General features: G+C 40.5%; 3 protein-coding genes across 6 annotated transcripts in view; 2 read left to right on the forward strand and 1 right to left on the reverse strand.

The window, feature by feature from the left end:
* The first annotated feature begins 2,749 nt into the window (after positions 1-2,749).
* LOC134056615 (molybdopterin synthase sulfur carrier subunit-like) lies at positions 2,750-9,701 on the forward strand. Of its 4 annotated transcripts, XM_062513453.1 has the most exons (4): positions 2,750-2,792; positions 3,137-3,258; positions 5,880-6,026; positions 7,105-7,240. In XM_062513453.1, the coding sequence occupies exons 1-3, from the start codon at positions 2,781-2,783 to the stop codon at positions 6,004-6,006; spliced, it is 261 nt and encodes an 86-aa protein (XP_062369437.1). In that variant the 5' UTR covers positions 2,750-2,780; the 3' UTR covers positions 6,007-6,026; positions 7,105-7,240. The 4 variants fall into 4 exon arrangements, with proteins under 4 accessions (XP_062369437.1, XP_062369436.1, XP_062369434.1 ...); XM_062513452.1 differs by lacking the exons at positions 2,750-2,792; positions 7,105-7,240 and adding an exon at positions 9,587-9,701 and having other exon boundaries at positions 2,989-3,258; XM_062513450.1 differs by lacking the exon at positions 2,750-2,792 and having other exon boundaries at positions 2,989-3,258.
* On the forward strand, positions 7,120-10,894 carry LOC134056614 (molybdopterin synthase catalytic subunit). The gene is made up of 4 exons (XM_062513449.1): positions 7,120-7,240; positions 8,062-8,215; positions 9,587-9,710; positions 10,800-10,894. The coding sequence occupies exons 1-4, from the start codon at positions 7,120-7,122 to the stop codon at positions 10,866-10,868; spliced, it is 468 nt and encodes a 155-aa protein (XP_062369433.1). The 3' UTR covers positions 10,869-10,894.
* Positions 10,895-16,241: 5,347 nt separating this feature from the next.
* ITGA2 (integrin subunit alpha 2) overlaps positions 16,242-24,336 on the reverse strand; it is a 68,992-nt gene continuing 60,897 nt past the window's right edge. The window contains exons 28-30 of the mRNA XM_062513448.1: positions 24,075-24,164; positions 20,616-20,732; positions 16,242-19,882 (exon numbers count right to left, since the gene is read on the reverse strand). Coding sequence (XP_062369432.1) covers positions 19,793-19,882; positions 20,616-20,732; positions 24,075-24,164 — 297 coding nt within the window. The 3' untranslated portion in view covers positions 16,242-19,792. The remainder of the gene's footprint in view (positions 19,883-20,615; positions 20,733-24,074; positions 24,165-24,336) is intronic.

Below are 24,336 nucleotides of genomic sequence, written 5' to 3' on the forward strand. Positions count from 1 at the left end.
TTTTATCCACATCATCACTGGACCCTTTGGAGGAAAACTGCACCAGCACCCTGACTGACAGGGTATCAGGTTGTATTCTGACTCTGTCAGTGGTTTTATTTTTATTATTGCATGTATTTTGTTTTTTTCTCTTTTTTTTCCTCTTCCCTATTAAAAATTGTATTACTGACTTGAAGTCTCACTGGTTTTGCTGTTCAAACCAGCACATAAGACTTCCAGAATAAAAAGGTATTTAGTGAGAATTTTGTTTTAGCCACTGATACTATAACTCATTTTAATTCCTGCTTTTGATTAAGACCTTTTAGCTATTTCTTAGCTGTTCTAGAACATAGTTAATAGAGCATAAGTCACAGATCACACTCTATTCCTCTGCTTTCTAGGCATATAATCTGCCTTTAACTAAATCATACAATGCAGAGCTGAAGACTGATCCATCCTTTGAAAAATATTCAAGAACTGATTTAGGTGACTTATTACTTGGAGTCAAAAATGAAAATCCAGAAATTCACTGCCAGTAACCCTACTCTACTTATTCCATAGTTGCCTTAACTCTAAATGTACAGACAAATCCTTCAAAGCTCACTGTTTTCTGGGCTGAGAGGCTAATTTTCTCTAGCTGAGGTCAGTACCCTCCTACTTCACTCTAACACCTATGGTACACCTTTTGCATGGGAAAAATGTGCCAGACACTTGCTAGCTACTCCCTGGGTCATAGCAGCATGTCAAAGTGATTTATTACATTTAAGATGCATAGATACAAAATTACTCAGCCCAGAGGGAAAATAAAGCAATTATTTTATTCACTTGACACATGCTGTGTTTAGGAGAGTTCAATTTGTAACACTAGTTAATAATTCACAAAAAAAAGAACACAGTTTTAAAAAGTAACTTATTTATTCCTCACAGCAGAAGATTAAGACACAATGTACTGGATAACTGGCGCAATACAATTGCTCTGCAGAAATGATTGTGTTTCTATCACACACTTTTTGGAGAACGTAATTACTTTAACTTTCATTGTGTTTGTAATGGTGAGGCAAGAATTATTACACAGAAAGGTCTGCTTCCTTTCTCAGTCATTTTTTTAGTTCTTCATTTGAGGGTTTTAATTTTGTTTGGGTTTTTTTGTTTGTTTGTTTGTTTTGTTTTTTGTTTGGTTGGGGTTTTTTTTGTTTGTTTGCTTTTAATTAACAGTATTGCATCCAGCAAGGATTGATGTTCTTGTCCAGAGAAGTGCAACAGAGCTGGTGATGTGCGTGGAGCACAAGCCCTGTGAGCAGCAGCTGAGGGAGTTGGGGATGCTAATCCTGGAGAAAAGGAGGCTCAGGAGTGACCTTATCACTCTCTACAACTGCCTGACAAGAGGCTGTAGCCAGGTGAGGGTCAGCGTCTTCCCCCAAGTAACAAACAACAGTGCAAGAGCAAATGGCCTTAAGTTGCACCAGGGGAGGTTCAGTTCGTATATAAGGAACAACTACTTCACTGAAAGGGTGATCAGGCATTGTAACAGGCTGCTTAGGAGAGTGGTGGAATCACTGGCCGTGGAAGGGTTCAAAAAATCTGCGGAGGTGGCACCCAGGGATATGATCTACTGGTTAACACAGTGAGGCTGGGGTAAGAACTGGACTCATTGATCTCAGAGGTCTTTTCCAACCTAAACAATTCAATGACCACCTGCCCAGACCACAATCCCTAACCATAAACTCTATGACACTGATGATAGGAGAAATGACTGTGCATGTCTTTGCAAACTACTAGATAACCTGAAAGAAACAATCAGGTTCTGGAAGAGTGGGTGTGGGGGTACATGTCAGAGGGGAGATATGTAGTATGTGGATCTGAAAATTGTATCTTCCAAGTAGCTCACCCAATGGGAAAAGTAGGAGGGTGTTTAGAATAAATGGAGGCTGTGCCTGTGAAAAACTGGAGAGACCAGTTATACCTACACTAGATAGGAGTGCCCCTGTGAGATCTCCCTGGTTTTGTGTAAAGGTGATTTTTGCAGGACTCCTCTGTCTGTCTGTGGTTTGTGGACAGTGGCCTTTGGCAGTGTGTTTTTTCTGCACACTGCTAACGACTGTGGACTTGCCCCTCGTTTGTTTGGAGGAGCTCCTCCATTACTATTGTGAGGTTACAAGTGCCACCAAGGCAACACTACAGAACTAAACCTGGCCACCCACAAGGAATAGTTTTGGCGCACAGTTATGCCATGTGGAACAACTGCTGTGGGTCTCTCGGCAGCAGTTTCCACATACCCCGTGTCACTCTGCCCTCCTCGGTGAGAGCCAGAGCTCTCCCACTCCGCGGTCCTTCCATGCTTAGTTGCTGTAGGCAGAGGTGAAACAGACCCTCATCCTGAAATCCTGTCTCAGCATTGAAATGGATCCGTGGCTTTTTCACGTCAACTTTACCAGTCCTGCGCATGTAGTAGATGTTTAACACGGGCAGGGCTGTAGACGCGTAACGTTTGCGAACATCTTGCAACCCCGATGTGCGCGGGGCTGCGAGTTCCTCTATCCGGCCCTGTTCACAAATCCGACTTGTAAAGCGCCGTCCCCAACACTGCACCCAGAGTTCTGGGGAAAAGCCGCGGCCTCCTCCACCTTCGCCACCACCCGTGCAGGGAAGGAACCGGCTCCGCCCGGCGCGGCAGCGGGATCGGAGCCGCGGTGTTCCCGGCCAGGCCGCAGGGGGCGGTCCGGGCCCGGCGCCTCTCGCCCGGGCGCAGGCGCCGCCGTGGGCCCGCGGTGGAGGGCGGCTCGCCCCGGGACGGCGGCTCCATGCTCTGCCCGGTAGGTGCGATCTGCCGGCAACTCTTGGGGCCGGTCCGGCCGGAGGCTCGGCCGGTGCCGGGCAGGGCGGCGGGGTTCCAGCCGCCCCTGGCCCCGGTGGGCGGCGGGAGCGGCCTGGGCGGCGGGCGTGGGTCCGCGGTCACTCACCGCTTCCCCCTTTCTCCGCTTTTCCCCCGCTGTCCCGACTACGGAGAAAGGAGACACGCGGCAGAGCCGATCGCCATCGAGAAAAGCTTGGGAAAGCTTTTCTTGTCGCTCTGGTTCCGGTTCCAATGGGCTGGTATTTTGGGAGCGGTTTTCTGGGCAGGCCGCGCACCCCTGAGCGCTGTTGGTTCCCCGGGCAGGTCTCGGTGCTGTATTTCGCCAGGAGCGCGGAGCTGGCGGGGCTGCGCTGTGAGACCCTCTCGGTGCCACGGGAGATCACCTCTCTGCAGCTCTGGGAGGAGATCGTCAAGGTCCACCCCAGGTATGCAGCAAGTTATGCTTGAGGTGCACAAACAAACTTTTTTTTTTTTTTCTTTTAAATACAAATTGCGTGGGTGTTTTGCATTAAATTGGAACACATGGCAGTACTCCCACGGCACAAAACCAATGGTATTACCTTCTTTTGGTTACCTGAACCAAGTGTTTTGCACAGCTAGAAGTGTTATAGCTTTATGTATACACAAGGAAAGCCCAGGTACAAGAGATATGCCCAAAACTGGGCCTGAGAGGTACATGTTGAGACCCATTGTCCAGGAGGGCTAACCTGTTCAGTGTGGTAACCTGAAAACTACCATGTTATTAGTCTGTGGAGAAGGTGAGATGTCGCAAGGATGGATCAAGCACAGCCAGGACAAAAAATAAGAAATAAATTATAATATGCAGGTGTTTCCAGTTGCTTAGGTTAGACATTAGGAAGAAATTCTTCATTGAAAGGATGCTTAGACATTGGAATGGGCTGTCCAGGGAGGTGGTAGAGTCACTGTCCAGGAAGTTTTTTAAGGAAACTCTGAACTTTGTGCCATGGTCAAGTTGACATGGTGATGTTCAGTCATAGTTTGAACTTGATGATCTCAGAGTACTTTTCAAACTTAATTGCTTCTGTAATTAATTGTACTGTAAGCCATCGGTCTGAGCCTATGGCACAGTATACAAGGCAGGTCAGGAAGGGAACTGAAGTCCTCACAGGTTTCCAGGCACTCAGCCCTGACACAGCAAATATGTTCAGCCACTTCAGGGCTCTGAAGAAGACCCAGACCACTGCTGGTTGCATTTCATAAAGAAACTGGTCCTGAGAAAGCACTGTGTGTGCTGTAAGGGTGCTGCAATTGGTGCTCTAGAGGGTGTCAACAGAAATGTCCCCTCTGTTTAAAGCTGAGGGAAGATGCTCAGTCCTGTCAAAAATGAGACTTATGGGCAAAGGTGCAACACCATTTTGGAGGGATAGAGGGGGGTAGATAAAAAATGAAGGTATAAGAGAGGTTGTGGTCCTCAGTGCTCTGAGCACTGAATTACCATAACTTTGGACTTAGGTGTCTAAGTCTTCCTCTAGGTACAATCTTTCTTTAGTAAAATACATTCAAACACTATGAAAAAAAATGAACTATTTAATATTGGTATCTGTTACCATGTGAGAAACTCTTTACAAAATGCTGGATCAGGGACCTTTTCCTCACAGAGTACTGAAATAGTGTGTTAGGGTGTGAGAGGCAGTAAGGAATGTATGTATTTTACTTTGCAGCCTTTTTGTCTATGTCAGAAGCAGCAGCAGCACCATTGGTCATTCTGCTGTAATTTGTCAATTTTGTCCTTTTATGAATGATGACTTGGGGCAGTACAATTTGCATTTGCAGTTACTTCACAGCAGCCTTCTTGAAAAATGCTTCTGTTCCTAGCTTTTCTGGAAAAACTCAATATAATTGTAGGGCATTGACCACAGACTTCTATTCACATTGCTAATGGATATTCAAATTGCAGCTTGAGCGTACTTGACAGTGCTTTTTTGTTCCACCCATTTTCCCCAACTAATTAGCTTGCAAGGGACTTTAATTAGAGCCCATCCTTCTAATGGGCACTTCAGTTTCGTGGTTGTGCACAGTTCTTTAGTGGCTTGCTTTGCTTTTATACAATTCCTCCCTTCAGTCTGTTCTCTGAATCAGTGCTACTGTGTTTTGCTCAGCCTGTGCTTTGACTACTTTTGTCTATGTGGCTGGTAGGAAACAAGGTGATTTTTACTCGTACTCTTTTGGTCTGCTTACTTGCTTCTAGGCAGTACAGCTGAGCTGGCTGTGCAAGATTTTGTCATCTCAAACAAGAACTGCTATCACACCTGCAACCATCTGAAGTAAAATGCAATTATTTTTTTCTGCTGTCTTAGTGCTATGGACGCTATGCTTGCTCTGTAATTGCACTTAGTCATGGAAATTATTCCCTGCCTCATGATATCCAATGCTGTGGACTCCCACAGCAATAAATAAATATGTATCACATAAAAAAATGTAGAAGATCTGCCAGAAGACACATCACATCTACTCTCTTAGTTCTGTTGTCACTCCTTATCAATAGCAGATTTTAGACCTGTAAGGACAAAAGACCCAAACCCTCATAAAGTCTGAGCACACACAGTAAGAGCAACTCTCTGACCGCTGAATCTTCATGAGATCTCATGAGCAGCATACCATAATGCTTCTTGGTGTGTAAGAAGATTGCTCCAGTCCAGTTAGACTGCATCAAGACAGTATTTCCTTCTAATCCCAAATTGGATGGTTGCTGCCTCTTGATTTACCCACTTTTTTGTTGTTTGCTTCTGAAGTGGGTCTGGTATGCATTGGCTTGTTCTGACATAGGTCTATGATAAATCAAATTCCTGATTTCTGAAAATTATACTGATCTTGTATCTTCTTAGCCTTTACAAGAAAATCCAAGATTAGGAGGTGGGTGTTTGTTGCATTTTTGACAGTGTCTTGGAAGCAAAGTTCTGCAAGTCTCAGTGGTTTTTACCTCAGCTGCCCTAGAATGTGCACCAGTTTGCTGTTTAATGAAATCTCATGGTTAAATACAAACATTGTTTGGAAACCTATTTGTGCTCTTGCCATTCCCCCTCAGGCTTGCTGTCATCCGGGATCAAGTGGTATTTGCTGTTCGGCAGGAATACGTGCTTCTTGGAGATCAGGTCTTAGTCCTGCAGCCTGGAGACGAGGTTGCCATCATCCCACCAATTAGTGGAGGTTGAACCTGCTCAGGTTCTGTTTGGTAGGTGTTGTTTATTGTCTAGTTTCCTGTGGAGTGTAATTCTGTGCTAAAATACCTCATGAATTCTGTGTCATGTTACAAGAACCTTTTCTTGTTTAGGTCTGAAGATGTGATTGCAATTCTCTCCTTCCACCCCAGTACTCTTTTGAGAGAACTCAACTTGTGTTTCCATCTGGAGAGTGCAGTTGTGCTGAGCAGAAAGCCAGTGCACCAGTAAATGATTAACACATATGCAGTAAATGGAAGACATTTGCCAGAGAGGTCAGGCATTGCTTTGAATCTGGGTTTTAGGTCTTGTAACTGTTTCCTGGTTGTTTCTTCCTACCAGTGGAAACTTGGCTTGCCCAAGTAAGTTAATAATGAAAAATTTCCTGCCACTTATTAACAGAAAAGATAATATAGTTAAAAATAATTGACTGCTGCTTAGAAATTTTGTTAGTTTGTTGCTGTTAAAAAGGTGTCCTTAGAATAGCTTCATTTCTTTGCCTGCTTTTTGGTGCTAGTCCATCTATTCACTGCAGCTTATTCCATTACTGCTGATCAAAATACTTCTCATTCTTAGGTGATATGATGATTGGTTTCTTCTCAGAAAAGTTAGAAGTGTCTCCTGTGTGTCTGTAGCTGATAGCATGTGGTCCTGAATGTCCTGGAGAGCATTCTCAACTCAACTTTAGGACTAAAACTCTAATCCATGTTTATCAGGAATCTCTATTTTAAACTGTTTGATTTGATAAGTAGGAAAGACTGACAATATCACCACAGATTTACCAGCACTACACAGTGCTGGTTGAGCGTACTGTTAAACTAGGGCCTTGGGCTAATTATAGCTTCATTCCACTGCACCAGACTTTCCTATCAGAAAGAAATATGTATGCAATAAAACCAAGTCATTACTTGTTACTTGCAGTTAATATTCTTTCAGTGAGGTTGCTGAGAAGTGAATTTCACATGTAGACTAATCTCTTCAGTAGATAGATAGTACCTTGTGTTATGCATAAATTGGGGCATCAGCACTGGATAAAAAGCAGTTGGCTTTTTTGTATCTCCTGGAACAGCAACAGAGTCTGTTTGGTTTCAGTTTTTCTAGTGCGATATGGAGGAAAGTGAAGATGTGCCAAAAGATTTTATCAAGCTCAAGTCTGAAAAGCTCTCCGTAGATGAAGTGTCAGAGCTGGTTGTTTCACCATCCTGTGGGGCAGTGTCTCTGTTCATTGGTGAGTTTAAAATTTGTGAACTAAGACTCTGGATATGTTAGTGGTCTAATAAATGGAACCTAGGTTGTCCGCATCCCAGACTTGTAGTTCTCAAATAAATAATTTCCTGGTCTGAGCACAGGGTGTTTAGGAAACAGGTTAGAGCAAGACCACAGCGTCTCTTAAATAGCTGCAGTGGGCTAAAGTGGCATGAAGCTTTCTTACTGTTAGGGCTCCTAGGACTGAGCAGAAGAGCACCTCTAGAGCACAGAACTGTCCGGGAGTTGTTCTCCTGTCCCCTGGGATACAAATTGTTCAGGGTGGGAAATGGAATATTGTGGCTGTGCCGACCACATGTCCACACCTGTATGTGCGATCCTGTAACTATGGTCTTAGTTGAAAGTGAAGTAGTATTCTACCAATGGGCTGGTGAAGGTCAGGCTGGTAGCTCTGTCCTGTGCTTAATGTACATGGTACACATATGAAACTGCTTTGTGCTTAAACCTTAGTGGTACTAGGCTCCTAAATACTGGACATTTAAAAATTACATGGGCAAATGTCATTATAGCACCCTAGCAGTTACCACAGGAGATGTTCCAGCCTTGGGCATTATGGGTTGCAGATGTGTGTAATGTGTAAACTGAATTATTCCTTTTGTAGTAAAGATTTGTCTTGTGCAAATAATCTCATTATGCAACCATGATTAGGGGAAGTTGTTTGCACAGTGCTGACCTTGACCATAACAAAAGATCCTGGGTTTTTACTCCATATTAATATAACATAAAGATATAATATGTATTCATTTATTCAGTGCTTTTAGTTGATAAATCATTTTTGTTTAGGTATTACAAGAAATAATTTTAAAGGAAGAAAAGTGATTCACTTAGAATATGAAGCATATTCTTCAATGGCAGAGACTGAAATAAAGAAAATCTGTAGAGATGTTAGACAGAAATGGCCTTCAGTCAAACATATTGCAGTGCACCATAGACTTGGGTATGTATGTCAAGACCCCATTCTTCTGCAACTGGAGTATGAATCCTTTTCTGGTGCAAAGCTGTGCTTATGTAGTTGCAGAACCTGCAGGAGTATTTAGAAACCGTAGTGCAGCAAAGCTGGCTATAGGATTAAGCTCTTGCTCTGGAGTTAAGTTTCAAAAACTTTGTTTTCAAAAATTTGATTATTGGTGGGGCTTGCTGGAGTCCACACTTAGCCTGGCGGGATCTTTGATGCTGATGTTTTGAAAGTGGGGAATTATTTCACTCCAGGGAAGGGGAGGCTGCTGGTTTATTTTGTTCTTTATTTTTAAAAGGTGTGAAGTTGGCAGCACTTCGTTTTTTCTTCTCTCTCCTGTTGAGGGGCTGCAGAATGTTCTTATTGTCAGACTTAAGTCTATTTATGCTACAAAAATCTGAAAGTTTAGGCTGTGGGGCATAGTAGTTGCCAGCCATGCTTGTGGAAGAACTTCCTCTTGTTCCTTGACTCTTGGATAAGCATTTTCCTTTTGATTCAAAACATGGAATACTAGTATCTGACATACTTTTGGGCCTTCCCAGTTCAGGGAAGATTTCTTGCTGAAACTAGCAGGATTTGCAGAAATCCTGAAGGAACTTGGGATATGATTGCAAGGGGTAAGTAAGATACAAGGCCTGAGGGGTAGTTTCCCTTGATTTCCTCTAGAGTCAACAGGGAGGGTGGCTGTCATGAGGTCAGTATTTAGGCTGAGATTTCTTCCTATGAACTGTGTGAAGGAGTCTTACTGTAGAGAGAGCATTGGAAGCAGGTTTTGGGAATGCTACAATTGCAAGGAGAAACACAGAACCTTGTGCTTTTGTTAAGTTTAACACAACACACCAAGTAGGAAACTTGAGAATCTAAAATGAGATTTCATAAAAAATTTGATTTCATTGTAGAATTTTAGTGTGAGGCACTTAATTTCTTCTTTCACAAATTCTTGTGCAAACTGAGATGATTTCTTAGGTTCTTAGATAAGAATTGGCTGTTCTAACTTGTTGTTGTTCATTATTAAGCCAGCTTCCAGTGAATTTCCTATGTATTGTTACAAGTTAACAATTTTCCCCTCTTAATTCCATAGGCTTATTTAAAATAAAGAAAGAAAGTAATAAAAAAGCCTATGTCTGGTGGGCTTATTTATCCTAAAGTGTGGAGCATCTGGTACTGATTTTGGTTGTGGTTTTCTTTCTTTAAAAAAGTATATAATCTTTTGGATGTGGTTTGACACTTGCTCAGTATGAATGAGTCAGGATAACATGTGGCCAGAATACTGACGTGACATGGCTACAGCTTTTGGGTGCTCTTGATGTCAAGTGTTAGCTAAAGCTGCTGTGGTTCCTCTTCTCTCCCTAGTGTGGTTCCAGTAACTGAAGCAAGTGTAATTGTTGCAGTCTCCTCTCCACACAGAGCGGAATCCCTTGAAGCTGTAACGTACTGCATCAATACCTTAAAAGCATCTGTCCCCATATGGAAAAAGGTATGTTTGGGGACAAAATCAAATTTATGCCTCTGCTAGTCTTAGATGTCTGGCCTGCCTTAGCAGCATTACAGGCAGCAGCTGCTCCTGATGGGTTGTCAGTGTCCAGCACCAGTGAGCTTCCTCTAGCCAGGCCCATATGTGGCAGGTAGAGCTTCTGGAAGGTTCTCCTGTACCTGTACCATCTAGCTCCTCTTTATTTTGAAGCCATCCTAGGGTGAAAGCAAAGGAGGCCTGAACTCTCTTGAGTAGCAAAACTCAGTTCTGCACAAGCTTGTGGAAGAATTTGAGTCAGCTTTGCTTTGGACAGCATTGCAGTTTGCAAGTAAAACAAGCATTTCTTGCTTTTCTCTTTTCCCCTCATTGCTGTGGCCATGAGAAAGCACGAAGCACTAAGCAAAAGCACACAGTGAAGGGATAGGCAGAAGTCCCAAAGCTAGTATAGGCACCCAACAGTGTGTGGAGAAGCCAGCCCAAGTCTAGAAGGAACCTCTTTGTTTAAACTCAGTGTTGCATGCAACTAATGAACATTACCTCTGCCTGGCAGAACTTGGCATGTGGTTAACAGTGATACTCTCTCCATTGCTCCACTTCTCCTCACCTCCTTAAGGAGACGGAAGTTCTCTCAGAATGAATAATCAGGGACTCAGAATTTGCTGCTTAGGACTGGACTGCAGCTGGGTAATCCAGTCTGTCCTTAAGATCTATTAGTAGTGTTTTTAGTGTATAAAGGTAATTTATACGTTAATATTGACATTTTGTTATGTCTAAATTCTCATCTCAAAATGGTAGTTAATGTAGCAGTATGAAAGCTGTGTACTCTACAGCTATTACATAATTTGTTCTAGATCTCTTTGTTGAATTGACTTCAGTACAGGTCGGCCCTTTTAAATTCAGTGGGGATCAGCCTGAGGTTCATCCAATTTGTATGTTCTAAGGGTGCTGCCCTCTTTTTTGCTTGCCAGCCAAGTGCTGTGCAGTCCTGTTGTGATCAGTAAATAATAGTGGGATGGCTATTGAGTTATTTGGCTGGTTCTTAGCTGTATGTAGCAGACTCACAATATTTCCCATTCTTTGTTTACATTACAGGAGATTTATAAGGATGAATATTCTTGGAAAGAAAACAAGGAATGCTTTTGGGCAAATTCAGAAAAATAATTGTACTCTTTTGAAAATAAAGTGTTACCCTTCCTAATGAGTGTTACTCTTCCTCTGAGTTTTTACAGAGAATCTCTGTTTATAATTAGTTCTAATAGATATTTCAATCTCAATTGGACTGAGTGAAATGAATGAAGATTAATTAGGGGTTTTAGGTGTTCTTGACTCTCCTTTGCAATTGGCTTTTCGTGCATTTTTACATGGAGTCAGTTTTTAAAAGAATCTTCCATAAAAATCTTTGTTGCAAGGTGGTTAGACTACTCTGTGATAAATACGGTTTTAATGCTTTTACCTTGGTAGTCTGTGTTCTCTGTCTGTATGAAAGATCACCACAGAACAGTTGCAGTTTTTTTTAATCTTAAAGTTCAGAGAGGTTTAATTTTATATGACTGCAGACTTAGTTTGCAAGCTTTATGCTATATTGACATTCTTGTAATATGAAAGTTATTTGAAGTAGATTAACTATTTTAGTACAGGCAGAGAAGAAAATACAAACTATACAAACTATATTATTAACTTTTTAGTAGTGCTTATGTTCCACTAACTCTGTCTCACAGAAAGATTTTTACTGTGCAGCTGATAGTACAAGTCCATTGCTTTAAAAAAATATGGATAGATATTGATTAGAAGTTAAAGCTAATACGCTCCCAACAAAAAAAAAAAAAAAAATTGCCTTAGCAATAACACACCAACCAGTAACTACTTAATGATGCCTAGACAAAATTTCAAAGGTGACTTTTTGGTTGTGTAGTTGTATGGTGCTGCAGGAAAGAGAACACAAACCAGCTATTATTACAAATACACAACTATAGTTTAATTAGTTTCAGTAATTGGATTTTATATGTGTAGGGATTAAAAGTCATCAAATGGAATAGTTTTTCAAAGAAAAGGGAGTTTATTGAATTTACTGCAATTCATACATGCATTTATATTCACATTTGAGATTTAATCTTAATACAGTTTTTCTCTTGTTACTGTTTTGAAAACTAGTTAAATGAATTGACAAAATATGCCTGGGATTCACTGGAAATAGTGGGTTATCTGCCCGAGTAAGGTCATTTTATTTGTTATTCTTCTGTGTCATGGTAGTATTGAGCTGCTAAGAGCTTGAAGTTCCATTGTGTACAGCATTTCTGCTAATGCTGAGAGGTAGTTTTATCTAGTCATCATTATCAGTGTAGACAAGGTAGATACAAGCAAAAGGAAATAAGGTAACGCAAAATTATTTGCTCAGTTGCTCATATGTATGTTCCTATATAATGTATAGTTACTTATAATCCAGGTGCAAAGTCATACTCCTGTGTCAGGACAATCCCAAACACAAGTACAAGCTGGAGGGCAAATGGATGAAGACTAGCCCTAGGGAAAAACACTTGAGGGTGTTTGTAAACAAAAAGATCAATATGAGCTGGCAATGTGCACTTGCAACCCAGAAAGCTGGCTCTGTCCTGGGCTGAATCAAAAGCAGTGGGGCCAGCAGGTCAAAGGATTTGATTCTGCTCCTCTGCTGTGTGCTCAGGAGACCCCCACTGCACTGCATCTGGTTCTGGAGCCCCCAAAGCAAGAAGGAGGTAGTTTTGTTGGAGTGAGTCCAAAGGAGGGCCACTAAGTTTATCAGAGGACTAGAACACCTCTCCTATGAAGACAGGTTGGGGGTTGTTCAGCTTGCAGAAGGCTCCAGGGAAACATTACATCACCTTTCGGTACCTAAAGGGGGCTTACAGGAAGTTTGGAGGTGGAATTTTCACAACATGTAGTGAGAGGACAAGGGGGAATGGCTTTAAGCTGAATGAGAGTAGGTTTAGATCTGATATTAGAAAGAAATTCTTTAGTGTGAGGGTGGTGAGGCACTGGCATCGCTGGCCAGAGAATTTGTGGATGCCCCATTCCTGGAAGTGTTCAAGGCCAGGCTGGATGGGGCTCTGAGCAACCTGGTCTAGTGGAAGGTGTCCCAGCCTTTAGCAGGATGGTTGCAACTAGATGATCTGTAAGGTCCCTTCCAACCCAAACCAGCCTTTGATTCTAGAATCATTATATCACACACTAGAGAAACCTGAGCTGTATATTCCATTTTGTTGTGTCTGCAGCAAAAATCTACTAGCAACTCTAGCTGCACATAGTAAAATGAGGAATGATGATCTTTTTTTCCCACAGGGATTTTAGTCACTTTAATACTTAGTTACTATATCTGAATTAAGCAATTTGTAAGGAAATATACAGCTTCAGGCAGAAATTTAGTTAAACTGTGCTTATTAACTTACTGATGCACTTTCCTCAGTAGAAGTCAGTCCTTCCTCTGCAGGACAGCAGCTCCTCCTTGCATGCTTGCAGATACACACTCTACAAACCATGTGAGTCCTATTATCTAGACAGAGCTGGTCAAGTACAAGACTGAGTTTTCCTTTGTTTTGGAGGTTGGAGAGAAGCCTTCTGCTGTTTGAATGTCATTTTTACTGGGAGTTGTACAGAATACTGAGCACAGTCACTCTGTGAAAGTATAATTTTTCACTTTAAAATAAAAAGAAATGCATGAACTTTTAAATATTTGGTGTTCATTTTTCTGTGTCCACGTTTGCTATTATCATGCAACTAATTAGTGCATTAATTTCAGAAAAGTGAATGTTTAGCTTGTTTTTCAGTGGATAGTTTATGAATGAAGTAAAGCTGATGGAGTGCTTCCATATTAGTACGGTGCTCTGATACAAAAAAACAGTGGCATTTAAGTCAGTTAAATTCTACTTTGGACCCCATGATCAAGGGCAATTCCTGAGTTGCAGTAGTGTCTCTAGTGCCTTTCTAGTGTTGCAGTCTCCTGGAAGATTTCTCCAGGGTGACCTTAAGTGCACCTTCCCCATCAGCAATGCAGCTGGGAAGGAGGGTGCAGAATAGAAGAGAGAATAATTGTGTACTTCCCCACAGTGACCAGGAACAATGAATGGAAGAGATGTTGTACTGAGTCACAGCTGAGTGTTACAATGTGTGTATGCTGCCATGGTAAAGACAATGAAATGTCATTTTTTTGTCCCTAGCTGTGCATGAGGCAAGTACTGCTTTGTTCTGGAACAATGATATATCAGTCTTGTGTAACTTTGGGTTCTTCAGCTGGCATGTAAAAGCGAAATGGAAATGTCTCTGGGAGGGATGGTGTGCTAATTAGAGGTAAAATGTATCTCACTGAAATTTAAGCCCATGCCCTGAACTCAGTGTTCTCTCTCCCTCTGTAGGGCTACCATCTCTGCTAGGGCAGTATTATGATAAAGGGGCAGATTACTGTGTTCTAAGAGAAATGCTTAAGCTGCGTCTGAAGTAACCCAGAATTGTTTCCAAATTGCCAGGCATTGCCAGGCCAGGGCAATCCCAGCTGTGTTTTACAATGTGTTAGGAAAAGATGTGCGATGTCCTGCTGTCCATGGTGAGGTCCATTGAGTGGGATGATAGACAGCTGCAGATCTGTCTATCTACAAGGAAGATGCAGCTTTCTGGAATGAGTCCAGCTGTTTCTCTTCCTTGTCCATAGGGAAGGGTAATCCCACCTCTCTATGAGACCAACTGTGTTGAGTTGGTGGCTTTGGTACAGAGAGATGTTCCGAGAAACAAATGCTGCAGACTCAGAGGGTCACCATGTGATTCCTGTAGAGATCTGCCAGATGAGGGCTGTCTGTGGAAGGGAAGTGCATGTCTTCAGAGTGATAATTTGTCCTTCTGAAAAGATGCCTTAGTCTTGGCTGGCAAAATTTGAATACGCTGATCCACCCCTTTGTCTGGCCGAACATCCATACACCAAGCACTAATTGATTTTAAGTTTCCTTTCCTGATTTTGAGCATTGTGCTCTCTTCTCAAGAGAAGCTCAGCCTGATGTGTACGATGAAAACAGTAACTGATGGATTGTCATGGAGTAACAGGGCAGGGGAGGAAGGGGTTTGTTTCATAAGGCGCCTATCCAGGAGATGGCAGCCGAGAGATGGCTGAGCAGGAGGAGCGGCTCCTGGCCCACTCAGGTGCTGGCCGTGCTGGGAAGTACAGGTCCTCACTTCGGCTGTTGCTCGTGAAAGTGCCGCTGCTGCACCCAGGAATGAAGCCTTTAGATTGTTCAACTTTCAACTAGGTTTTTGGCCTTTCTCTCTGCTCAGTTTATGCACAGCTATTCCAAGTAAGTTGTAGTTTTATAGAGTAGCAGATTCATGTGTTGCTTCAGAAGGATTAGAAGGAACTGCTAAATCTAATTATTAACAAATTGTATGTTAAAGCAGACAGTGCTGCCCTCTGCCTCTTAAAATGATGTGAGAAATAATCTTGAGCATTAAGTACCATTAGGTACAATTAAGTGTCCTGTGGTGGAGGTGATTGGAAAGAGTTCAGATTAGGCTGATGGCTATAAATTACCAGTTTCTTTGAGTAACTTACGCCTATTTTTTGAAAAACACCATAAAATTTGATCATATCAAGTGTTACAAAAATTAGCATCCTGATGTATCTTTATAGCAGTTCTTTTAATAAAAGTTCCATTTTGACTATTTTAAGAGGCAAGTACTTTAAAAATTGCTAGTATACTAAAGCCTGTGATTGCATACAAATAATTGACCAATCAACTGAGAACAGAAGGGTTCACTTAAAATATAGGATTCTTCTAAAGCTGTGAAAATGTACACTTAATTTACTTTCACAGGTAATAAAAAAATTGACAAGTTAGCTATAGATTTTGAGATGCATTTTCATGCCTTCACTTTTTTTAGTCTTTAATTTGCAAGCTTTTGCTGTAGATCAGTTTTGGATGTGCTTTAACCTCAGTCAGCAGGTCACTCTGCCACTCGTGGAAGGGGAGACAATAGGAGAAGTGAGAAGTCTTGTGGGTTGAGATGGAAGACAGTTTAATAGGGAAAGTAAAAACTGCTCATGCAAGCAAAGCAAAACATGGAATGCATTCACCAATTCCCATTGGCAGGCAGGTTGAGTCAACCCCAGGAAAGTAAAGCTCCACTGCATAGTGACAGTGACTTGGGAAGACAAACACCAAACACTCCGAATGCCTGTGGTCAGTATTGGGAAGTTGTCACAGCTCCATCCCCTCCCAGCTTCCTATGCACCCCCAGCCTCCTCGCTGATGAGGTGGGGTGAAGAGCAGAAAAGGCCTTGAACCTGTGAGCATTGCTTAGTGACAGATAAAACATCCCTGTCTTATCAACAGTTTCCAGCACAAATCCAAAACACAGCCATGTACTAGCTACTGTCAAGAAAGGTACCTCTGCCCCAGTCAAAACCAGCACATATATAAGTCAGTATGCAAGGCATCTGGCTTATAATTCTGTAAAACACAGACTTGGTGAAAGACAGAATTTTGTGCCTTAAGATTAGGCTCATCTGATATTGTATGATGGAAGTGTTAAAATTGGTAGCCTACCTGAATGTTTATGTACAACTGTTAAAAGTATGAACAAGTTGAAAACAGAAATAAAAAGGTCTATGGAAGTGTGTAGTTTTCAGGTGTTAGTTTCTGACAATACTGTCTTCCTGTCATCTTTCTATTCATAGCTAAGTTGCTCCCTCTCTTCTTTTAACACATTGTTCCTCCTGCAATGTTGAATTCAGCTACACCTGGTGGGGTGTAGCTAGAGCCAGTCATGACATTTTACTGCTGACCGGTTCTGTAAATAAAGTGCAGAGACTGGCGAAATGAGGTGTAATTTTAGATACCAGCAATGATAAACCCATGTTTATAGGAAGGCCTGGCCATGGAAATGTTTTAACACCATCTACTCAGCTAGAGCTTTCCAAATAGTTTGCATTAATGTGAACTGGGTTACAGTGCAGTACAGCTTAATGGTAATGTTACACTCCTGACTGCGATCCACAAGACTTCAAGTGCAGTGTCCTTGTCTACCTAGCAGAGTCATTCCCTCACTGTGTGCTACTAGGACAAACCCATATTTGGCCCCATTTTATGCAGTGCTTTTCAGTAGCATTGCTTCTTTTTAGGGTGCTGCTTAAAAATGAATGAGTCTGCATTCAGCAGTTGTCTTGGGTTTTATTGCAGTAATGCTGTTAGGCCCTCAGACAGGCCACCACAGTGATACAGTCCCTGCTCCCATAGAGCTTACATGCTAGATTTTAGAAGTCAACTTTATTATAAACTCTCTTGTATATCCTGAATTTATACATAGGCTCATATGAAACCAACTCAGATTTTGGACTTGATTCTAGTATTCAGGAAATCAGCAGCTAGATTTCAATACCAGAATCAGATATAACTTGAGTTTACTGAAGGTATTGCTCACTTTTCTTGATGCAAGCACAAACAGAAGTACATGCTGAAGCTCAAAATTTCAAAGTATTTAAAACATGCTGCTTTAAAAAAGTAAATTAAAAAAACAAAAAAAAAAAACAAACAACAACAAAAAAAAAACCACACACAAAAAAAAAAACCAAAAAAAAACCAAAAAACCCCAAACCCTTGCACACAATACAAAATATACATAATATTTCCAGTATTACTTATGGCTGTGCCAACTTAAAAGTGCAATAGACTCACCCATTACAAAAACTGAATTTAAGTATTAATTGTAAAGGAAAAATATACTAGTAACTTGGAGTAGTTAGGATACAAAAACCTTACCCATTGCTATGTCTCCCCTTTATTTTGGAAAAGCAGTATTGTGTCCAGGCTGGTAAGGAGAATCATGTTGTCCATGTCAAAATATAACCCAATGAAGACTAGTGAATTGAATCATTGCTGACTGATAACCTATTAAATCCCCAAAGAAGTTGCATATTGGATAATGACCTGTACCTCCCACTGAAAGTGGAAGAGGGAAATCTGGGTCAGTGCCTGAATTGCCCTTGTAGGCAGCACCAGAAACTGAAGATGCTACCATCCGATGTATTGTGAAATTCCCTCTCTTCTCTAGAGTGCATGACACTGATTATGTAGGAGCTTCCCACATACATGGCTGTAGGGGTTATTTTTTCTATACAAGTTTATATAAGAATTAAGGCAGACAAATTTTTTAGTTTTACTCTTAGAGCATTTGCCATCAAAGTTTATAATTACAAGTCAGGAGCTTATTCTTTAGATTTATGCAATTGCTATTTTTTCCCCCACTTTTAAAATATTTTTTTTTTGTCACAGACTCAGCTGATGGCAGAAATCTTGTTTGATAATTGATATAAGAATTGGAATTGTTTTTCAGAATGTTAAAAAAAACCCAACCAAATGTCCCAAAACATAACATTTCATAGATACAAAATAAATTCAAAACCCATATAAAACTACACTGAACATAATTCAGCTGTTGCTGAAAATGAAGCTGTTATTTGCCAAAGAGATGGTTGGCTTTTGACTGATTAGCTATTAAAAAAGACTGAGTAAAACTTTCAAACGTGCTTAAGTCTAGTCCTTCAGAAAATAATGGAAAAGTGCCTAAGCATAATTACAATACAGCTTTCGGGGGAAGAAACCATGACTTCGTGTTCTTAGTCAAGCACATTTGCATGTTTTACTCTTCAAGTAAATCACCTCAAGTTGGAAACAATCTCACTTGCATGGCAGCATACAGACAAAAAGCACACACATCTCTCACACTCAATTGTAACTGCTAGGCCTGAGAGAGAAAGGAAGCCAAAAGGCCAATTCCCCTGACTGTTACCAGTCTTACAGCGTGGGCCTTCATAAGACTGAGCTTTCATTATAGCCAGGCAGTGTAACAGCATGTGATGAACTTGAGGTGTGTAACTAACACAAAGTCACCCAAGTGTTGTGCTTAGAGCTCATTCTGGAGCACTATAGTACTTCACTGTATAAAACATAAGTTAACTTCATCAAGACATGAACAGGTGGGACCAAATAAAAAAAATGTGATGGGTAAGGAGGTTGTACTGAACTTTGGTCTCCTGGAGGGCACTGAGATGCTGAAGAAGTACAGTAAACATTTTACAGAGCTTAGATCTTTACTATCCCCTTTTGTAACGTGCATAATTCCTCAGCTATCCCCTTTAGTTCACTCTATGCTCTTAGTCTTGCAAAATCTTTCAGTACAGAATTAAGGCAAGACCTTGAATGTCTTTTCTATTTATGTCAAAAGCAAATCTGATATCAGAGGGACCGCGAGTGTAAAGGCCAGCATAACAGTAGTGGTAGTGCTTCTCAAGATGAAAATAAGTAATAACATTGCAGAGAACATGCTGTAACTGATTATGAAATTCATATTTTCTTCTCTGGGAGAAAGTATGCAGAAGACAGTTATACATACCATTTGGCAGTATTTCCCCAAAACAATATCCTTCAGTAATTTAGTTGTGACCTGAGTGCAAGAAATATGGTGAACTTTTAGAAGACTATGCCCAACCAGTTGTCCTGTAGCACCCAGATAGACATCTTCATACACAGTTCCCAGTTTATAGCAAAGGTTTGCTGGTGGAAATTATTTTTCTAAAACAATAAGGATGGAGCTAGTCAATGAAAAAAATTACTTTTCTTCTCCCAGTCTGGAAGCAGTATTCACCACACATTCATCATCAACTTAATAGAAAATGTCCTTTAACACATGTGGTACTTGTCAACTGAATTACCAACTGATGCTGTTCCATAATAATCTGGAATAAATTCTTCTGTTTCACTCTGCAGTAGATCAAGAGAAGGGCTGCTGGAACAGTATGTTAATGTATACTCCGGACCTGCCAGTTCTAGGGGTTAAGTTTGTTTGAAAGGCAAAACTTTACAGGAAAAGGCACTATAAATCACTTTTGAGAAAAACCAAACTGTCCTGCAGTTACTCTTAGAATAGAGTAGTATCTGTAAAATATTTTCTTCTATAAAGACACTTTCATTAAAAATGTTTAAATGTTACTAAGCTTTAAGGCACTCCAGCTGAAGAACTGACTGATCATAACTACTATTGGCGGCTCAGATCTCCTCTTTATCCACATAACTTCAGTCTTTGTCCTTTGTGAGTTCTGCAATTTCATCGACATCTTCTATATCCTGTGTCATTTTCTCATACTGTCTCTTGAAGAAGCCAAGCTGTGAGAAGTATTAAAATAACACCACATTGCAGACAGTCATTGATAATTCATTTCTAAGCAAAACTAAATTCTGAGATGGTAGAAATGCTCATGTGCATGTAGAGAATATAGAGTTTGATTTGTAGACAATTCTTGCCTCTACAATGAAAGGAGGTAGGTCCTAAATTCTAGAGCAGCAGTGCTGATGAGCCAGTTTTCTCCCTGCTGAGATATAGACATTTCCATGGTGCCTTGGTGTGCCAAGGAGCACTTCAAACACCAGTGCCCTGGCACATAGAAAAATCTTCCCCTTTTTCTAAGTAACCTTTGTAATTTACTTTTTGCACTTGCCCTTTCTTGTGTCTGCTCTTTTGTTTTTTCGATATATATATATCCTCTCCCATCTTGTTTGTAATCCCCAACCTTGTCCATTGGGAATATCATGAGTGCTCACAGCCCAGCTGGGATACTATGGAAGGAGGCAGACAATGTCAAAAGGAAAAAAGTAAATGCCACAGCCCTGTTTTGAATATTTGGTAGGTCATTTATCATCTTCATGTTATCAGTTTCTATGAGGACCCATTTGATAAACCCTTCTAAAATATGTCAAGGTTGTAATGCCAATGCAGTATTATTTATACCACCAAACTGCAGATGGGATTTTGTTTCACACTAAAGAAGAGAGATTCCAAATGAAATAGTGCAAATATATTTATCCCTTTCTGGTTTTAAAAGTATAAGCACCTACTTACTTTCCACAAAACAGCAACCAGTACCAACAGCAAAAGGAGTCCAGCCAATATGCTGCCAATTACAACACCTACTGGTACCTCAGCTTTCTCATCCGGTTTCATTATTGTAACTGGGATCTGAAAGCAGAAAGATGGTGTCTTAGGGGTTAATGTTAACTGCAAACAAAGTAGGATATGTAAAACAAGGATCAAGAATTCCTGGACTGTACATATTCCAGGATCAATGAATGGAACACACCAAGCAATTACAGCCCTTTCACTGGAGTCCATGGGAGCCTGGCTGCACTGTGGCACACAGCAATGCTGACTAAGGACTAGAGACCCTCACCACTCTTGGCCATGCATAACAGGCAGAGAGCCAATCCTCCTGCCAGCTGCCTCTCCATTAACAGGAGGCCTTTCAGAAGCTCCACACATCATCACTCTGTAAACCAGCCATATTTACATGAAGGTGGTGAATAGCCTGGTGTACAGCCCTGAAATCAGACTGCTGGAGAAGTACTACTTTTCACCAAGCATTGTCAGAGCCCATTACCTGTGCTGGGCAGCTGTAGGAGACAGTACTAATCACTGAGGTCAGACACCATCACATCTGCTGAAATTCCAATCCTACCCCTGGGCAGGTACTTCAGTCTCCTTTGCCTGCTGTTCCTACCTTCTATGAAACCACTAATGACTTGACAGATCTCATGGTGATCTATATTCTCCTGGGTCAACTGCATGAATTTGCTGCAAGATGTATGGGTGAAATAAGAGCACCTCTAGCACACCTACATTTCCTGAACCAAAAGCAATACCAGAGAGCTCCCAGAAAAGCATACAGTGTATGGAAGTTAGTTTTCAGGTGATATCCTATCTATCTCAATTAGGTATAACCAAATATATAATTACATATAACAGAGTTTCTCAGGGAGACATTGCTGTAATATTTATGAACTGTCAAATTTTTGGATTTAATCTTGGAATGACATACAGTTAGCTGAAAGTTTTTTCCTTCCTGAATCATGATAAAACAAGTCACACTGGTTTATTTTCTCAGAGTGGTGGTTCGGTGCATTTGTCTGGAGTAATTTAATCTTAAGATTTCTGGGAAACTTGCACTGGACTGACATTTCAGTGATTTAAGCAATTTCTGTTGGAGGGCTCCAGTGTTGTGCTAGGTGTGGTTATGTGTATTAATTTCACCAAGGCAGGATGGCTTTGTGTATTTTTTAACTGAATGGCCATAATGATGATTCTAGCAGGCTAACATTCTGGCCTCCAGCTGGCAGTCCTTTCCAATTTGGAAAAAATGTGAAATCTTTTACGTAAAAATACCTAAGCAGCTTCCCCACATAGCATCACAAGGCAATATTCATTTATTTGGCTAAAGAACAATGTTCATCCAATGTAAAAAGCCAATTTCATATATGCAGTTTGCCTAGTAATGCTTTCTGCATTAGATTAACAGTGAAGTGGCACTATTGGAAAGAAAAACTGATGCCTAAGAATCAATTATCTTTCCTGAAGTTAAACTGTGGTCAATAAGACACTGAGACTGGAATTTAACTAATCTGGTGTTATGTCTACAACATAGTTCCTAAAGGTCCCAAAGGAAGATAGGCTTTTTTAAGAGCCTAATTCACCTTAGTTATTTTCAGGATCATCTTTAGCATGAGATGAACTTCATTTCAGAAATACCTGTTCTTTCCAGGGACAAGGGTCTATAGGATGTGGATGACTAATGCAGATACTAAATTAGATGAATCCTACCACATCCATCTAAATTAACAGGGCTGGTAGGGAAATAAACTCTGTTTGCTTCTGCACTGTCCTGGTCCCAGGAAGTGTGAAGGGCAGACTGGGTATCCCTGTTGGCCTGACAAGGAGTAAGTGCAATGCTGGGTACTGACTCCAAGTGTGAAACTAACTGCTCTAGGGAGAATGTACCTCCACAACCTGGCACATTTACCGAGACTTTTCACAGGGCAATACGTCCTTGAGTAAAGATCAGGCTGCAAGCCACCAAAAGTCACTTTGTTTCCTAGGAACCCTGTGCATAACTTTCAGGGTCTGTTCAGCTACTGCCCTCAAAGGTGTAAAAGTCCCAGCCCCACACATGTTAATGGCTGGGGGAGGAATTAACTTGTATTTGTCAACTACCATTTGAATAATTAAATTCTAGTTCTCCTGAAATTGCCAACAGAACTTCTGGTAATGTAGATTTGGGAGTATGGGAGTGCCATGCTTCAAATGTGGAAAAATACTTATTAATACATGGTTTATGAGTTACCTAAAAAGTCTGTGCAATTACCTGGAATATTTGCATTGTAGAGTAATGAGTTTCATCTCCTAACAGAATAATAGAAATAATACCATGCCAAACTGAAACATTCAGAATATTTCAAATGCTGGCATGCAATTCTCTGAAAACACACTTTGTTCTTCAGGCTCTGGAGGCTTTCCTGATTACAAAATGGCTTGTTTAGAGGGTCTTCACAAGAAATAGAGTGATCCATTAGAAATCAATGATTAAAAATGGTATTGGATGACGATCCTATCACACAGTGAGAGAGATCAATCTGTAACTGCTTTTGTATACATTTAGTTGAATTCTCTAATGCCTGTGAATGGGCTGTGCTGCACATTCTTACAGATATTTGACTTATTTACTAATTTGCATTTTGCTCTTTAATGGCCTTGGTTATTTTATAGAAAACCAGGCTATTAAGTCCTGTAAAAATAAATCTGAAATCAGTATCACAAATGGAAGGGTGTTCCTCTCAAGGCTGACTAAGAAAATAAGGTGTCATCTTTTATTAAAACAGTATACCACAATGCTACTGTATTCTTTCAGTGTTTTTTATGTTTGTATATAGCAAATAGAAAGCTTGGAAGAAGAATTCTGTACTAATAAAGCAGTGGTATGAAGACTTCTCTTGAGATTAGCTGTGTCCACATTGTCCATATGACAGCTATTCCAAATGCTAAAAATATTCCACAATCCTTTACAAATGAGATTATCTTCTGGAGAGCTTTGCCAAACATTTGTGTAGAAACATCAAACCATACTCTTATAGAAGTAAGTATGACTATAAATCAGATTTGTGAACATTTTTCCCAGAGCTCATTTATCTATAACAATTAATTGCATTGGAGCAAGAAGTCCAAATTTTGATCTTTTCATGAACAGAAAGCTATCTGAATTTCAGAAGTTTCTAGCTGACTTTTTCTCAGAGTTCTACAATTTATTTCAAACCTACAGGTCTTAACTGTAGGTTATATGTCTGGTTTATATAGCAGTCGGCTGAAATGAAAACATTTTAATAACTTAAGGGAGTTGTATATAGTCAGGAGGATACATTAGTTTGACATAATCAAGTTGCTGTGTACTCCTAAAGGACACTGATAATTAAATACTATCACTTTAATACAGTCAAAGATAGAGAAGTTGAAAAAAATTACGTAACTATCACTTACAGTTAGAGTATTCTCTCCAATTATAAATAACTCAGGGTTATGTGTATCAATTTTTGCTTCTGCAGAGAGTTGTAACGTCTGGAAAATTAACTGAAAGAGAAGATTAAAACAACTGTGAAGTTGTTATAGGGCAAGTAATTTAAAATGTAGGTATCCTAAAATGATTCTATTGCCTTGAAATGAAGATTTTGCAGCCAGAAAAGAAAATCATAGTATTAAGAAAAATAAAATTATATCTTTCCCCAGCCAACATGTCAATCAA

Source organism: Cinclus cinclus, chromosome Z (genome assembly GCF_963662255.1).
Source record: "Cinclus cinclus chromosome Z, bCinCin1.1, whole genome shotgun sequence".
Lineage (NCBI taxonomy): Eukaryota > Metazoa > Chordata > Aves > Passeriformes > Cinclidae > Cinclus > Cinclus cinclus.

Coding starts and splice junctions, on each gene's coding strand:
- LOC134056615 (XM_062513452.1), top strand. CDS start 3,065: ATGGGCTGGTATTTTGGGAGCGGTTTTCTGGGCAGGCCGCGCACCCCT. Junction 3,259..5,879: donor ATCGTCAAGGTCCACCCCAG/GTATGCAGCAAG, acceptor ATTCCCCCTCAG/GCTTGCTGTCATCCGGGATC.
- LOC134056614 (XM_062513449.1), top strand. CDS start 7,120: ATGGAGGAAAGTGAAGATGTGCCAAAAGATTTTATCAAGCTCAAGTCT. Junction 8,216..9,586: donor GCAGTGCACCATAGACTTGG/GTATGTATGTCA, acceptor TTCTCTCCCTAG/TGTGGTTCCAGTAACTGAAG. Junction 9,711..10,799: donor CTGTCCCCATATGGAAAAAG/GTATGTTTGGGG, acceptor TTTACATTACAG/GAGATTTATAAGGATGAATA.